Source organism: Polypterus senegalus, chromosome 3 (assembly GCF_016835505.1).
Source record: "Polypterus senegalus isolate Bchr_013 chromosome 3, ASM1683550v1, whole genome shotgun sequence".
NCBI classification, from domain to species: domain Eukaryota; kingdom Metazoa; phylum Chordata; class Cladistia; order Polypteriformes; family Polypteridae; genus Polypterus; species Polypterus senegalus.
Window position 1 is genome coordinate 225914398 of NC_053156.1, and position 18018 is coordinate 225932415.

Sequence of the window (18018 nt, forward strand, 5' to 3'; positions counted from 1 at the left end):
CTGCCCGCATCTTTACAAAGAGGCATTACTTCCTAATTTCTGTACATATTTAATGAAGGTATCTCAGTAATGGCAGTAAGGGTGGTTAAGTGTATAAGAGGCTCCATTCCACTATTCATACAACACAGGGTATGAAATGTATACAAATGTACCACTGTAAATATAGAGAATACCCATTGGCTCTCCTTTATTCACAATTTTTGGTTCCTTACCAAAAAACCTGCAATAGATAAACAATTATATAAAAAGCTGTATTTCATTTTCTTTGAAATGATTGATAAACTGTCACAAGAAATATTACACAACAATGAGGAGTTTCCAACCAGCTTGCTGTTGCAGGTGTTTAAGAGAGTATTTGTGCCAAACATGTCCTCACATTAATAGAAACTCGGCATGATGTCTCACTAACACATGCTGCATCTCTCTTGCACTCCTGAGGTGAAGCGTTGGTGGTTTCCTGTGCTTTCGCCTACGGAGCACACATAAGAAAGCTAACTGACAGGTAATGTCGGAGAACCTGAAAGTTTTTGGTTTACATATTTGGCTCTCTGAATTTGTTGGGGTGGAGGGTTAAGTGTTGATTATGTTAATTTTCTGGAATATTGTACTTTGTACCTTTGAAACGTGTTCTGCTTTTTTGTGGTGAAAGTTTAAGCTTAAAAAAAAAACACCAGCACAAAAAGAGGAGGATTTTGGTGAGCAAAGCCAGAGTTGCCTGACTGTGTCCACTTTCTAACAGCATTTCCTTTAGACCATCTTGGGACACCTTTTTTAGGTGGAAGGTTAGTTAGTGCAAGCAAGTAGAAGCTCACAGACATTGTTCACTGGAGGTGGATGCACAAGCCAGACATGTTCTGACATTTACAGACTGTTGTGGTTTTTGCATACACAGAATATCAAAGTAGCAATGCAAGATGTGACCAACACTCTGTAATAAAAGATGAGCTGTTTGGTGATAGTAATGTGGCTTGTTGTATCCACTGGAATTTATACGACTGATGTCCCTTTGTATTAAATTCCATTGTTGCTATAAACTCCAGGATTTAATTTTTGGGCCTACTATAATGAAATAAATTTCTTTAACTATAAACTTGAATTTTCCCATCTTATATGGCACTTTCCTGTGAGACAGACCTAGAGTTTTTATACGCTCTAAGTGGTGTGGACGCGGCCCGGGCACAGACAGGTAGACATCTTGTTTTTCCACCACCACACGTTTATTTACAATATTTGCACACTTTTTCAGTGTCACACAAACCCCACAAAGTCCTGGCCACACAATGCCGCCTTCTTCAGGCCGCTTCCACTCTCTCTTCTCCTGCCTTGTCCTGCCTCCACCCGACTCCAGCCTCAAATGAAGGGAGGCAGCCCCTTTTATTCCACCCCGGATGGGCTCCAGGTGTGTCCTGACACTCCTCCTTGGACACGCCCCTGTGTGGCGGAAGTGCCGGCTGCGCACCCGGAAGCCCTCCGGGTGTCTCCTGTCTTCTTCCCCCCAGCACTTCCTGGTGTGGCAGAAGTGCTGAGGTCCAGGGTTCCCAAGGCATTGGGGTGCCCCCTGGCGGTGACCACGAGCCCCTACAAGGTAGGGCTTCCAAGCTCTCTACCCGTGGCCCCCAAAGCAACCAGGGTGGCGGCCCCCCACGTGATCCATGGCGGGTGTAGACCCCCTTCCGGTCCTTCAGGGCATCCCATCCGGGTCGTCGCCCCTGGCATCCCTGACAGTGGGTATTTGTGGCGAGTTCCAGAGAATAGTGGCTTCTCTTCTTGCCTGCCTTTCAAAAATAGTTGAATATATTAATCGAGATTCAGTTGTTAACTGTTAATTGTAAACATTATGAAAACTACAACCTGTCATCAGTCAAAAGCCTATAAATAACATTTCTTTAGTCAACTAGAAACTAAAAACTTTGCACAATTCCCACCATTTACCACCTAACATATGTCCTTGTATAATTGTTCAATATGACACATATAATCCAGCAGCACAGTGGAACTCAAAAAAAGTGTTTCACAGCAAGAGAAAGCTCCCTCATGCAGACCTCTTCTTGCGCACAATATTACTTCAATTTTAATGTTAAAGGAGCATCTTTTAAGAGTTTTATTTCTTACTTAAAAATTGAGTTTCAGCAGTTGGAAATTTCCATTTATGTTTTACTTAATCAAATAGTTTCTTTTAATTGAATTCCCTGCACTTTTCTGCGTATTAACTGGGGGTACTCAGGCTGATAGAGGTTCATAAGATGTAGGCTTAGGTCCTGCAAGTGTCAGTGAGGAGATGCAGAAGTTGCTAGGAGGTGGTAGACCTTGTATAGCTGATGTGTTTGCAGCCTAGGAGAGTTTTAGGCACGAACAGCACGACATGTAGGAGAGAAAAATGGCCAGGGTTGCTTGCTAGATTGTTCAGTGGTAGCTGAACCAGCGGTGAGCAGGAATTTCGGGCCACAGGGTCCTAGAAAGGAGTGTATTGGACTGTGATGTCCCTCTAATAGTGTACGTCAATGAGGAGTTGTCTTGGAGGCCAAAGAATAAGGGCAAAGAATATGTGCGGATTGCAGGGAAACCAGAAATGTCATGGCTGTCCCTGAAGTAAAAGAAAGACCACCCTAAAAGTGATTTTGAGGCTCAGCCATAAGTAAGGAACCACACCTAAACACTATTTCCTACCTCTGGCCTCTCTTTATTTGTCTTTCTCTCTGTCCACACCCTGGTCACTTTTGTCTCCTCTTCATAGCTGGGTGTTTGGTAACTTTTAATGGTACTCTGGATGCAACAGATTATGAAGCAACTTTGAACTTCACCCTGGGATTATCTGTATCTAAAATATGGAATCACAGAGATGCCTGGTGGAAACAAGCTGTGCAAACTTTACATAGACAGAGACTGGACTAGAAATTCAACCCAGGTCTCTAGCTGTGGAGCGACAGTGCTATAAACACTATGCCACCATGCCATCCCAGTGCCGAAAATATAAATGCAAAATAAACAAATAATAAAAATAGAGTTAATAGAACACGATAAAATGTAGATTAGCCAAAGGATATAATAGGACAAAAGTAATTATTGAAATAATACTTTCATACTGTAAATGACTAAAACACCATGCTGGTGACATAAAATTTAAGAGTGAAGTAAACTGCAAATATATATTAATAAATAAAAATATATTAGTGATGAAATTATGTAGTACAACCATACATAAATACAAAATATATAAATAATTAGAAAATACATGAAAACAGGTAATAAAACATGGATTGTTAATAGAATTACCAAATATCAGACAATACAATCATTCATAAATAAAATAATTTTTAAATAAATAAATCCATTTTTGTGAGTTCAAATTATGCATCTGGTCACTGTCGTGGTAGACTTTGCGCTTGGCTTCCTGTCTTTTCCCTGTGTTCTCCTTTTTTCCTTCTACATCTCAACATGTTTTAGGGTAAGTTTCCTTAAGTGTAAGAAAGAGTAGGCCTGGCAGCAGACTGGTACCATGTCCGGAGTATGACCCTTCACAGCTCTAAGCTGAACTGAGTTTCAGAATATATAGATAAACTAATTGTAAAGGAAATGTATTTTTAAACTGCTGTTCTTAAGGTCTAACATACCTGTGTTCATACCACTCTTGTCCATCACTTGACCGGCATAACACCTGACTTTCACCCTTAGTCTTGTGGGCAGCTCTACCTGTACATTGCTTTTCTGAACTGTGCCCAGCCAAACTATTTGGGTCACCTGACTTACCAAATACTCTCAAAAAAGCTGGTCTCAGTATCCTATTCCAAACCATATTCACTTAGACTTTCTTAAAACATTTGTGAGGGTCAAATTAAGGATTCTTTTTTGTCTTACCTCTTCCTTTAAACAAATTTGCTGTGAATAACCCTACTAGAAGCAAAGCTCTGAGCATGTCGCTTCATTTTTGCATGAAAGGTGGGGACAGTGCCAGGGGACTGGCAGACTGGGGTGACAGTGCCAATTTTTTTTATAAGGATGTTCCAGTTACCGAGGGATGACACTCAGCAGCCTTCTTGAGAAAGCCCATGCTGAGGTATTGGAATGAAGAATATGTCCAGTAGCTAATCATCAAGTTCATGAGGAGCAATGTAGGTTCCATCCTATCTATAGAACAGTGGATCAACTGTTTTTTTCCTTGCACAGATACTTAAGGCGTAATGGTTGTTTGATAATCCTTTCTACTTTTGCTTTATAGACTTGAAAAGGTTCATAACCATGCACCCAAATATATTTTGTCGATGTTGCCCAAAGCCTGCTGATGTGTACTAATCTTTCCTGTAAATGTGGAACAAGAGTTGTGTTAGCACAGTTGGTATTAAGTAGAGACCGTTCAATGTGCTATGTCTAGTCTAAAAATACAGCCAAGGAGCTGAATCTTTGCCATTTGCAGATGGGATGAGATTTAATACAGTACTTCTAAATTTAGGGTCATGGTTCTCTTCAGAAATGAGTGACTTGTTTTCTGCAGGTAAGGTGTTGAACAGATGCTCCAAATGGAGGACTTCAAGTACCTTGAGGTCTTATTAATGAGTAAAGGTAGACGTGATGTTGAGAGTGACAAATGAAATTAAAACTGTTGATTTTCTGGTCTACATACCATTCGCACTCATGGTCATGAGCTCTGGCTAGTGACTGAAAGAATATGATTGCAAGTACAAATGACCCAAATGGGGTTCCTTTGCAGTGTTGCTGGATTCATTGATCATGACAGAGTGCACAGCTTGGCAATATACAAGGACCTTGGAGTAGAGCCACTGCCTCATTGCATTGGAACCAGTCAGTTGAGATGGTTTAGGTATGTAGTTTGGATGCCTCTAATTTTAGGTGTACAAGGTACAGTTCACTGGGAAAAGCCGAACTGGGCAAATCCAAGATGCACTAGGATGTTTATTTCTCTTGATTATCCTGGGAGAATCTGGCCAGTTTCCAGGAAGACTTGAAGGAAGTTGCAGAGGATAGGAAGTTGTAGTCAGCCCTGTTCTGCATGTTGTTGTCATGACCCTCACCCTGAAAAATGGAAAGAAAATTAAGATGAAGCTCTTCGCAGAGGAATTTGTAGAAAGATAAAACAGTTAATGGCAACTCTTTGAGAAACATCCTAAAAAATTAAGAAACACTTCAAGAAAGACAGTCCACTAATTGCCTAACCACCGTCCCCATGAAGTTTTTTCACCCAGTTTCAGTCATCACCTCTGTAGAAGCCTCACTGACTAAGCAGGCAACATTTGAATGCTTAGTAGTCATGTTACCTGTCAGATCACATCAGACAGAACTCTACAATGACTTTTAGTGACTTTAAGTGAACCCAGTGGTCTTGTATGCATTTGAGAAGTGCTCAGAGTTTTATTTAAAGGAAAATGTAAGTGTATGGGGACAATATCAAGCAGTAATTTGTATATTGGCCTGCTGTGAGTGAGTGTGGGTGTGTGCACTAATATCCCCTGTAATAACTGGCTCCCACTGTGCATCCAGTGCTGCCAGGATACACTCTAGCCCACAGAGAACTTGAAATGGATAGATTGATGAATGGAAAACAAAAGCAAAAGATGCAGGAGACCATGTTGCATGGTGCAGGAGAATAGGTTAAAACTGTTAAAATCAATAGAAAGAAGAAAAATGAAAGCTGTTATCTAGAAGCTGAGCAAAAGTGATTCAAAACACATTAAAAGTAACAAAAAAGCAGGTGTGACACAATAAATTAGTGCTTACTGCATACCAAAAGCCTGCTGTAATGGATGAGCAGTAATCAGAGATAAAAAGGACCATCGGGCCTTACTCACTAAGAAGATGGGAAGTGAGGGGAGATGTGGCTGAGATGTGGCTTGGTGCTATTCCACTTTGGCCTTGTGGACATCCATCGAAGTTTAAGTGCTTTTTTTTCATTTCCATTACCCGTTATCTAAGGTTTTCTATATCAATATTTACAGAAAACTTTAGAGTCTTTCAGTTTTATTTTGAGAAATGATATTTGTTAGCCGTTTTTTCAGCCCAGGTAGTGCCACAGTAAAATCATTTTAGATATTCAAAATGCAGTGGTGACCCTTGTAAAGAATCTGGAAGATGTACAGGAAGGGACTTTCAGAGGGCTATGAGGATCATGTACTCCAAAGTTGAAGACTTTATCTGTCATCTGTGGTTAGAGTCTAACATAACTATTCAAATTCTATTTTTGGTGAAAACATTTTTGCGGCTTGAATGACATTCTGATAGACATAAACAAAAATATTACTCTTTGCCGGGAGCAGGTAGCTGGTTTCACAGCCCAGGGAGTTGTACGAGACTCATGGTTCAAAATAAAATATCATTACCAGCGTACTTAATTCGAGACTTGTCTGCAGCTCCTAGAGATTTTGTCAGTTTTCTTTCTTACAGAAAAACTGTGTAATGAATGGTATAGAAGTGCTACAGGACTGGGGTCCCTGCTCTTATTCTTTTAGAAAATAAGCAGCTGTTCTTTTTGCTAATTTTTTTTATCATCTCCATTTCTTTCAAACTTACCCTACTGGCTGGCAGATGGAGTACTTGTTAAAGAAGATATGCACATCCATGAGTGTGGAGCTTAACACTGGAGAACTGGACGACTACTTTGCTCAGGAGTCCTCCCCGCAGAATGGCCTCACAGTCTGGCAGTTTCTAGAGCTTATGAACTCTGGAAGATTAACGCGAGGCATTGACAGAGACACACTCAGCATGGCAATTGAAGAAGTATACCAGGAGATGGTTCAGGACATGCTTAAGCAGGTAAATGCACATAATGCATATCAACTTTTTTTCACCCAGTTTTGGGATGTGTTGATGGCATTCTGATGTATAGATTTCTGATTTTTCTTGTTTGCGTTGCTATGATAACACAATGTCTGAAAATGGCCCCATCTATGTACACATTTTACCTTTGTCCTTCAATGATAGAACAAGCAGTTACAGTAATGAAACATGCATCTCTCACTATTGATTAGTCCTCAAGTCTTGGCTCTTATTTTAAATAATTTTCATTTTCTAATCTATATCTTCTTAACCAAAGGTCTTGTAGCTCACAGTGGTGTAAAATAACCTAAGCAAAGGCCAGCTGGAAAGCTGTAATAACTGGAGAATATAGAATGATGATGTTAATTATGCCTTACATGTTTTGCTTCTTCAACTGTGGCATGGGTTTTCTGGTTTTTGAGCAATAAACTTATTTTCCCTCACAGGGATATTTATGGAAAAAAGGTCAGCTGAGGAGGAACTGGACAGAACGATGGTTCACTCTAAGACCAAGTCTGTTGGCTTATTACGTCAGTGAAGATCGCAAAGAGAAGAAGGGCTGCATCCTTTTAGACAAAAACTGCTGTGTAGAGGTAAATGAGAGTCATGATTGTGCAGCATTTGCTCTGACTTGGCAAGATTGAGGTCAATAAAATCATCAAAGATATGTTAACGCTTTAATCCCAATGCCAGCTGGTTCAAGCAGATGTGAACAAAGCAGTGTGAAAACGCTCAGGAAAGTTGATCTGGCATTTTTCAAGTGTAAAACGTAGTATAATGCTCAGTAATTTTCTGGGTTGATGTATACATGGACAAACCAGACATTTTTTGGCTAATGCATGCAGACCACCACACTGACCGCATGTACATATGCTGAACCAATCAAAAGAGACCCAGGTGATAATGAAAGAAAGTCTTGCTTGGCCATTTGTAGAATTGTGTACATTAACTTCTAAAAAAATGTCTTCATACCCTTAAAGCATATTCTCTGTTCTTTCAGTTTCAATTTAATAGTGGCCCATTGTTGTTCACTGGAATATTTTACTTTCACAAAATGCAATAGAGGGTTGTGGACCTGTTGTGTGCTTTTTAGGATCCCTACAGCTTTAGCTGGGATAGGAGGTTAATGTGTGAATGCTGTCATCCTAGGAAATTGTTGGGTTGTTCTGATATGTGCAAATGAATGAATCACAACAAATTCCTAGGATGGTTAACCTTGGTTACAAATATGAACGGAGTTAATGAGGTTGTGATTTATTTTTTCTAGTACGTTTGATTGTTATTTTTTTGCTTACATAATGCAAAATCTAAAAAGGCAGCCACTTACGTGCCAAATCTCCAATTGCTGTGCAGAGCTTGTGCTTCTTTCAAATTTCCTTTTCAGCAAAGGATTACCTCTCGTCTCTTTTTAAACCCTATTAGAGCTTGGGCACGTACTTAAAGAGCAGCTTGTCCCCTATTTTAAGACAGTCCACTTAGTCTGGATATCATGAAGTGAAAGACTCCTGGATTGACTTGGCAAACCAGACATCATTACATACACTATTTAAAAATAAAACTTTTGTATTCAGGGTGGCACGGTGGTGCAGTGGGTAGTGCTGCTGCCTCACAGTTAGGAGGTTTGCTTCCTGGGTCCTCTCTGAGTGGAGTTTGCATGTTCTCCCCGTGTCTGCGTGGGTTTCCTCCGGGTACTCCGGTTTCCTCCCACAGTCCAAAGACATGCAGGTTAGGTGCATTGGTAATTCTAAATTGTCCCTAGTATGTGCTTGGTGTGTGGGTGTGTCTGTGTGTGTGCCCTGCGGTGGGCTAGCGCACTGCCCTGGGTTTGTCTTCTGCCTTGCGCCCTGTGTTGGCTAGTATTGGCTCCAGCAGACCCCTGTTACCCTGTAGTTAGGATATAGCGGGTTGGATGATGGATGGATGGACTCTTGATTTCATCTCTTTGGGCTGTCTGTGCAAGAGCAGAAAAAAGCTCATCTGTTGTGATTATAAGAGACTCAGTCAGCAAACAAACAGTTATTTCAGGGCAATCCCAGATCAATCACCTTTACAGAAAATGACAAGAACATTCAGCTTGTTGGGCCATGAGTGATGTCCTGTCTTTAACTTTACCAAAGTTGTTTTGAGTTTGAGCCAAAAAAGCTATACTGAAAATGTGTTAATTATTAGTTGTATATTTAGCTGAATTTGTCACATACACTTAGTATAGCAACAAATCTAAATATAATAGCAGGTGTTAGGTAAGAGTGAGGTTTTAAAAAATGGTCTTCATTATTAATGATAATGTTTGCTAACTGCATTTCTCATTTTTGAAGACTTACGGCAATGTATTAATATCCTCACGTGCTTTCTTGCTTTAATACATGCTTTATCTGAGACTTATACCCCTATGTTTACCACATCAGGTTGTGAAATGTTTCAGTACTCTTCTACCCAGCCTTCTGTTTTCCAGCCCACTTATTTCTTGCATAGTGAAGAGCCAGTGACTATCTTAGTTGCAGTGGGCTCAAAGCAGGAACCAAGTCTAGACAGGGCATCAGCCTCTCACAAGGCACAATCTGCCACACATTCACACTCAACTATACTGGGCCAGTTTAGGTGCCAATCAAGCTAATACTGTATGCCTGCCTTTGGGAAATTGTGGAGTAAAGCCTGGAGGTGGCAGCATTAGAATGGTAATACTATGCACCCTTTGGAGGTCCCTGCACTTAACATTTGAAAAGTGTAAGCAACATTAAAAGCTAAAACTTTGAAATGCAAGGACAAATAAATAGCTGTTCTGTATAACTACCATGAACATGTAGTAAGGCCTAAACTAAACATTATTACCTCCCATATTATTGCCTTCTAGCCGAATCAAGATTCAACTGGACACATTTTCCCTCAGTTGCCTGCTATGTGGTTCTAGGTCAGTGCTTTATTCATCTATCTGTCCTTGCACAACTGATTCTTTATTGTTGCATCCGGGAGCAAAAGGGCAAGGTGTTTTCTCTCGTTACTTCATCCCCACTATACAATTGGTCTTCTGAATCACTTGTTGCTCTGTCTGAGCCATCCTGCCAAAGGTATACACTTGATAGCCACATGCACTTCCTGCGTAATTGATTGCATGTTTGTGCGTTCCTGCCATTGAGAGGCACCTAAGACACCCATTCTGTACCTTCATTGACACAGGTTCCTCCTAACAGATATAGGAGACAGTTTTGTAGTATGATAGCTTGCAAAACTAAGGAGCCGGAAAGAAATGCATCCAAACATATTAGACAATTTTAGTGTGTAGGATAAAAACAAGTTGTGTGGATAAGAGAATTAGAGTTCTACAGTTGTTCTGCGCAAATGCTAAGCTTCCTAACTCTTCCAGTAAAGATGCCAATTTTCTGAGCAATCTAAGAACAGCTAACAGCACATTTGTTAAATAAAATCTTTTAGTAAAAGTTGTTCTTCCCTCAATAGACCAGACATGAATTATGTTTTATACTAGAAAAAGATGGGAGTTTTAAAGGGTAACTTTCTTTTGCACAGGTGCTTCCAGATAAAGATGGGAAGAGGTGCATGTTTTGTGTGAAGACGCCAAACAAGACGTACGAAATGAGTGCTTCTGATACTAAGCAGAGACAAGAGTGGACCTCAGGTTAGTGGAGACAAAAGGTTTTGTTTCTCACTGTTTGACATTAGTGTCTAGTTTTTGTGGCCTGTAGTTCTGTGAATAACAAGCCATCACATATTTCATTGTTTTTCAACACTTGGTGTGTGTTAGTGGCATCAGACAAGTTGGACTCAGTTTTGTGAGTATCTTTCTCTTGCAACAAGATGAAAATCCACTGACTAACTCACTCACTTTCCATCTGCTTTTCTGGGTGGTACTGGCTTCACAATGTGCTAAACAGACAAGGTCACTATATCCACAGCAATAATCTGAACCTTTCCATGATGATTTATTTCCAAGACACCCGAGAGATATCATCTCACATGCTGAGTCTACCACAGTCTTCTCCAAGAGAGACACGCCTGAGCCACCCACTATGGGGAACATACTAAGAACATGTGCGTCCTCTCATGTTTCTGAAGCGAGCCCAGCAACCCAGCCCAAGATCCTCATTTCAGCCATGTTTATTTGTACTCTTTAAAATCAAAGTTCAATCATTGAACAGCAACCTGCACTGCTAGTTAATGCACCCATACTGTATCTGTGCTCAATATAAATGCTGGAATCCAAAAGACTTCTCACGTTTATTAGAAACCATTTGTCCTGGTTGGCCACAATACTTATATAACTTTAAGTGGGAAAATCAAAATATCAAACACCTTTTCTCCATCTCTTCATACATGGCTGTCTTTGTTAAATATCCAAACATTAGGAGAACGTGAGAAATGGAATTTTCTAGACTGATTGCAGGAAGTCATTCAGATGTTAATCTGTAACAGGCATAAAAAGTGTTCCCTCCAACTTTTGTCATACCTGAGCTGACTGTTGAAAGTATGCCAAGCAGAAGTTATAGTTCCGCAATGCACAGAAGGGACTCTCAGTAGAAACCTAGCCTTGTTAATTTAAATTAACAATATCAATCAATAGTAGCGGTTTTACTTATTTTTTGTTTGCCTATATGGAACTGCAAAGCTGTTCATGGCATGATGTTTTAATCTATGAATATTTTACTGTATGCAAATAAAATTGTAATGGGATTAGATCTATTTTAGCAATTTAACATATTGTAGACATAATGTTCTATTTAGAACACGATAAATATAGTGTGAAGGTAGTAATTAAAGATGGCAGGCTGGTATTGAGTGAGGGAGTGAAAGGATGACTTTTGCCAAGCACTAACAAATGTTAGAGAGCAAATGTCTCTGTATCAATTCCGTACAGTTCCCCACAGTTTTGAGGCATCCTGTGGGCACATCAGTTAGAAAGAAAGAAAATGAGGATGACAATGTGAGATTTGGAGTTACACGTTCTTAAAAGAGAGCAGAGCTGAGCTAGAAAAAAAATGAAATGATATTGACAACAGAGTTATGGTGACATGGAAAAGGGGAGATGATTGTTGACAAATTAAAAAGAGCTTACTATAAGTGTAAGGTTCAAAGTGGAAAGGATGTAGTCCGAAGGAGATCAGAGTCTGCAGTTTGTGCAGTAGTAAATAACAAGAAAAGAATGGATCTTACCCTCAAAGACTTGCCAAATTGTAAATTGTTGGACTGATGAAATTTAGAAATCTCTAAATAATCCTTGTAATTGCAGGTAATGGAAAGTTAAACAAATGTATGGATTTCGAACCTTCTGCTTTGTATACTCAATTTTCCAACACAAGATTGCTGTGACAATACACTCACACCCACCCACAATCTCACTAGTCCAATTTAGAGTCACCACTCATAAGGAGAGTACAATTTGAGACTGTAGGAAGGAAATGGACTTTTTCTTTTGGCTGCTCCGGTTTAGGGGTCACCACAGTGGATCATCCATCTTCATCTATCCCTGTCTTTTACATCATTTTCTGCCATACCAACTGCCTTCATGTTGTCCCTCATCACATCCATAAACCTCCTCTTTGACCTCTTCTTTTCCTGATGTACCCTTCATTTCTCCTCTGCACATGTCCAAATAATCAATCTTTGTCACCAAACTGTCGTACCTATGTTGAGACTCCAATATACTCATTCCAAATCCTGTCTACTCAGAGTGAAAATTGTAGCATCTTCGACTCCACCAGTTGCAGCTCTGCCTCATGTTTTTTCATCAGTGCCACAGTTTCTAAACCATGCAACATAGCTGGTCTCACTACCGTTTTATAGACCTTCCCTCTCACTCTTTCAGATACTCTTCTATCACAAATCACTCCTGCCACATTCTTCTCCACCCAGTCCCAGTCTTCACTCTCTTCTTCACTTCTCTGCCGCACTCTCTGTTGCTTTGGACTGTTGAACGCAATTATTTAAATTTGTCAACCACTACCGGAAGTGGTTGCTGTGAGGCTAGGGATTAGTGCCAGCAATCGGAAAGGTCGGCTGGTTCAAATCTCATAAACACCAGAAGTGACTCTACTTCGTTAGGTCCTTGAGCAAGGCCCTTAACCTGCAATTGCTTTGTCCTGGGTATTACATTAATCTGCATCCAGCGCTTACAGAGATAACCTGGGGGTTGGTGGCAGGATTGGTACTCTGGCCACTGTAAAAAACCTTACACTGTTCCAGTGTGGTGCTGAGGTATCACTGTCCGCACTTGAGTCCAAATCCAAGAGGTTCGTCGTGTGGTGGGTGTGGCAATCCTCTATCAGCACATGTTCCCGACCTCTCTTTACCTTTACCATCTATTTTCCTTTGCAGTTGCCCCCTTCCACCAACTTCCCTTTCATTCATGCACATATAGGAAGAAACCGGACTACCAGTAAATAATCAAAGTTTGGTGTGTTTTTAGTCCCATCATGCATGCATATGTTGTATGCCATGTAAAGCACCCTTGAGAGACCTTGGCCATCAAGCTGCCTCCTCATATTGGCCATTCCACAGCTGAGTCAGTGCTGGGCCAGCCAATCCAATGAAAGAACCCCTCTACCCGATGATTCCTGCAATCCTTCATCAGAGATGACTTTGCTTTAGATAGGCAAAACAACTTGGCAGGTGAGCAGTGACACCAAGTGCCACGTTTGAGTACCAAGAAGAGAAACAGAATAGGTAAGGGTTAGTGACAAATTATAACTTGTATGATACAGCACGTTTTCATACAATGATGTAGCTCAAAGTGCTGTACCGGGTGAAGAAAGAAAAAAAAGAAAAAATATAAAAATTAAAATTTGACAATACCGATTAATGTAGAATAAAAGTAAGGTCCGATGGCCAGGGAGGACAGAAAAACAAAACAAAAAAAAAAGACCTTGATTAGAAAAGACCTCTAATCTAATCTCTAACACTACTGTGAAATGATTAGACTTGACACACTCAAAAAGGCACCCCGCCTTTATCAAAAGATTATCCTTTTGTGGGGTATTTGGGAATGGTCCCCTTACTCGAGAGTCCTTAATAAATTCCCAATTTGTTCTTATCTGAACCTGGCTTTATCCTGTAGGTCCCCTTTCTACACACCCAGGTGCCTTTGAAAGGTTGGTGGGTCGAAGCACACTCCAGTTTTCCCCGATACACACCAATTGACCCCTGCTTGGCGACTCAGGAAGGGTACTTACCCATCTGACCTTTCTTCGTTTGCAGGTTTGGATAGTGTCTCGAGGCTTAAGGTTATGTCTCTTAACTCATCTATATACTGTATATGTACAGAGCATCCAGAAAGTATTCACAGCGCATCACTTTTTCCATATTTTGTTATGTTACAGCCTTATTCCAAAATGGATTAAATTCATTTTTTCCCTCACAATTCTACATACAACACCCCATAATAATAACATAAAAAAGTTTACTTGAGGTTTTTGCAAATTTATTAAAAATTAAAAAATTGAGAAAGCACATGTAATTTACATAAGTATTCACAGCCTTTGCCATGAAGCTCAGAATTGAGCTCAGGTGCATCCTGTTTCCCCTTGAGATGTTTCTGCAGCTTAATTGGAGTCCACCTGTGGTAAGTTCAGTTAATTGGACATGATTTGGAAAGGCACACACCTGTCTATATAAGGTCCCACAGTTGACAGTTCATGTCAGAGCACAAACCAAGCATGAAGTCAAAGGAATTGTCTGTAGACCTCCAAGACAGGATTGTCTCGAGGCACAAATCTGGGGAAGGTTACAGAAAAATTTCTGCTGCTTTGAAGGTCCCAATGAGCACAGTGGCCTCCATCATCCGTAAGTGGAAGAAGTTCGAAACCACCAGGACTACTCCTAGAGCTGGCCGGCAATCTAAACAGAGCGATCGGGGGAGAAGGGCCTTAGTCAGGGAGGTGACCAAGAACCCGATGGTCACTCAGTCAGAGCACCAGAGGTCCTCTGTGGAGAGAGGAGAACCTTCCAGAAGGACAACCATCTCTGCAGCAATCCACCAATCAGGCCTGTATGGTAGAGTGGCCAGACGGAAGCCACTCCTTAGTAAAAGGCACATGGCAGCCCGCCTGGAGTTTGCCAAAAGGCACCTGAAGGACTCTCAGGCCATGAGAAACAAAAGGCTATGGTCTGATGAGACAAAGATTGAACTCTTTGGTGTGAATGCCAGGCGTCACGTTTGGAGGAAACCAGGCATCATCCTTACAGTGAAGCATGGTGGTGGAAGCATCATGCTGTGGGGATGTTTTTCAGCGGCAGGAACTGGGAGACTATTCAGAATAAAGGGAAAGAAGACTGCAGCAATGTACAGAGACATCCTGGATGAAAACCTGCTCCAGAGTGCTCTTGACCACATGGAATTATTCTCATTTAGCCCCTTTAGGTCCCTCCTATGCGCACATGTATGACAGTACGTAATCTCAAGATGTAGCTCAATATTCAGTAATATTTTTAGTTTGTGAAATGAACATATTTGGTAAGTTTTAAGACTTTTCTTTATAATGGTTCTGTGGTACCTATAAACTTCAATGTAAAGCGCAAGAGCGGGCTACTTATTTTTTAAAATTTGTAAAATATTTTTGCTACATTACATTCTAAAATGAAACAAATATACTGTATACCATAACTGTATAGAAATAACTTGAGCTTGAAAAATACCAAACTTATACTTTAAGGTTAAGACGTGATAATGAGGGCTAGGTATTATAAACTGACGTTTTTCAGCCCCAGTTCCTTTATTGTATAATTTTCATTTACTTTACATATTTACATATCCTTCATATCCTTCATTATGATTATATTTTATTATTTAATTCCTGACATCGTCACAGCTTGGTCACGACCATGTTGTTGCAAAGCAATGATGTCATTCCCAAGGATGTGTGTTCACTACATCATTGATGGTTTTGTACTTGCCTTATTTTAATCTTGCAAAGCCAGATGTATATATTAGATATCTGGAGGCAACTGTTAATGAATTTGGCTTAAATGTGGGTAGAACAATTGCTGTAGAAGGTTCACTGACTGTCGCATTTCTAAACTAATCCAACACTTCCTGAAGGCAGAGCTTGAAGTAGGAATTATGACATAAACAGAAAAGAACAATGGTGCTCCTATATACATTGTCTGACTGATAGCAGTCCTGTGGATATAATGGTTAAGCCATTTATGGATGAAAATTTTCCCAAAAACACCAGTGATAAACATATGAATGCACATCTTGTGTGAGGAGAACACAATAAATAGGCCTGTGTTTAAAATAAACGGGTTTCAAGGGAAACATCCTGTAACACCAGATTATCCGATAGCATTCAAATACATCACTGGTATTGTGATAAAAGTGAATGTTGCATTACCCCAAGCTGTGTCTCATCTCTGTCACTCATATTTACAATGAGACAGTTAGACTGTATGTGAGGGTGAAAGAACTGGCAGATACGTCCATGTAAAAATTAACTCTACAATGTGCATTTGACTTAAATGGTGTAATAACATAAATAAGATAACATAATATAAATGATAAAAAGCAAAGGACTCAAAATGAAAAATAGCACATAAAAAAACAGTAAGTAAACCAGGGTAGTGACACTGGCTTAAACATAACACTGATTGTTTATAGAGCATGGACTGCAGGAAACTGGAGCGTGTTCTTATGGGCATGGCCTTTTTGCTTTGGATTTTGCTGCTATCCTCTGATAAGATTTTACCAATTTTTTGCTAGAGATGGATTGGTGGTCCAAGAATCACATCTGGCCCCATGAGACTAGCCTTATTTAAAAGGGCATTATAGTATTGTGAGCAGTCAAGTTTTGACTTAGAATATTAACTATACAAATATAATTTGTGAACTCTAAGGAAAAAGATATTTAGACAGTTTGGATTTTTGACATGTCTTTTTTTGAATATTTTTTTTTTTCCTTACGTATTTGTAATTGAGGTTTGGCTCCTCTGATCTTCTTGGTTTTCACCTTTCCTCTTTACTATTCTTTCCTTTGATCTTCATTAATGACTTCATTTACTAAACTAAATGCCTCTTAAAACCTAATTTCAAACCTGAGCTTCTACCTGCTCTTGACACTACGCTCGAACATCTATATTTTAAGCCTGTCAAAGTCTGTTAATACTTGAGATTGCAGATGAAGGAGAACTACATTAATATGGATGGTACTTGACTATGGATGGATGGCATGTTAGAGGATACATCTACTGATGTTACACCTTTGCTAAAATGAAGTTACCACTAATGCCATGATAAGTAACCTAAGCTTTAGATTAATTAGTAAAACAGTTATTTTTTATACACAGAGATGGAGTAATGTGGCAGTATCCAGTGGCCATTGTGAGCAGAAGCTGTCTTTTTGAATTGCTTATTAGATCAAATGCAATGAAGTACTTATTTTAACAGTGGGAAGAGGGAATCTGGACCAAACCGTCTATGCAAGTGTGGCATGAATGAATAACAACAGTTATCCAGTATCTAGATCATTTTTGTGCCTTAGCCTAAATATTGTTCATTCTGAATTTTAGTTAGACAATGCTATTTGTTTGAATAAGGCTTATAATAAATTTTAAATCATCTTCATTCATGAAGCATTGTAATTAAAATCTGTTTGTGGGCTACTTACTGCTAACAGAAATGAATAAAGGGGAAAAAAGGCACATTTCTGTTAATAAGTAAATAAATAAATATATATATTGTGGAGACTGGCCCAGACACAGACAGGCGGACACGTTCATTTCTCCCACAAACACGTTTATTTACAGATATATAAGTCACAAAGTGCACCACAAACCCCCAAAGTCCTGGCCACACAATGCCTTACTTCCTTCAGGCTGCCTCCTTGCCTCCTTTCTTCCAGCTCAGTCTACTCCGCTCCCGACTGGAGGCGGCCCCTTTTATCTACACCCAGATGAGCTCCAGGTGCTCCCCGGCAATCTCCCGCTGACACGCCCCAGTGTGGCGGAAGTGCCGGCTGTTCTCAGAAGCTCTCCGGGTGTCCCTGCTTCTCTTCCCCCCCCAGCACTTCCTGGTGTGGCGGAAGTGCTGAGGTCCAGGGTTCCCAAGGGCGCCCCCTGGCGGTGACCACAGGCCCCTACAGGGTTGGGCTTCCAAGTCCTCTACCCGTGGCCCCCAGTGCAACCAGGATGGCGGCCCCCACGTGATCCAGGGTGGGCGTAGACCCTCTTCCGGTCCCTCAAGGCGTCCCGGCCGGGTCATTGCCCCTGGCATCCCTGACTATATATATATATATATATATATATATATATATA

General features: G+C 40.3%; 1 protein-coding gene across 1 annotated transcript in view; it reads left to right on the forward strand.

The window, feature by feature from the left end:
- LOC120525932 (differentially expressed in FDCP 6 homolog) overlaps positions 1-18018 on the forward strand; it is a 113696-nt gene that overhangs the window by 66460 nt on the left and 29218 nt on the right. The window contains exons 4-6 of the mRNA XM_039748633.1: positions 6535-6762; positions 7212-7358; positions 10288-10396. Of these exons, the coding sequence (XP_039604567.1) occupies positions 6535-6762; positions 7212-7358; positions 10288-10396 (484 nt within the window). The remainder of the gene's footprint in view (positions 1-6534; positions 6763-7211; positions 7359-10287; positions 10397-18018) is intronic.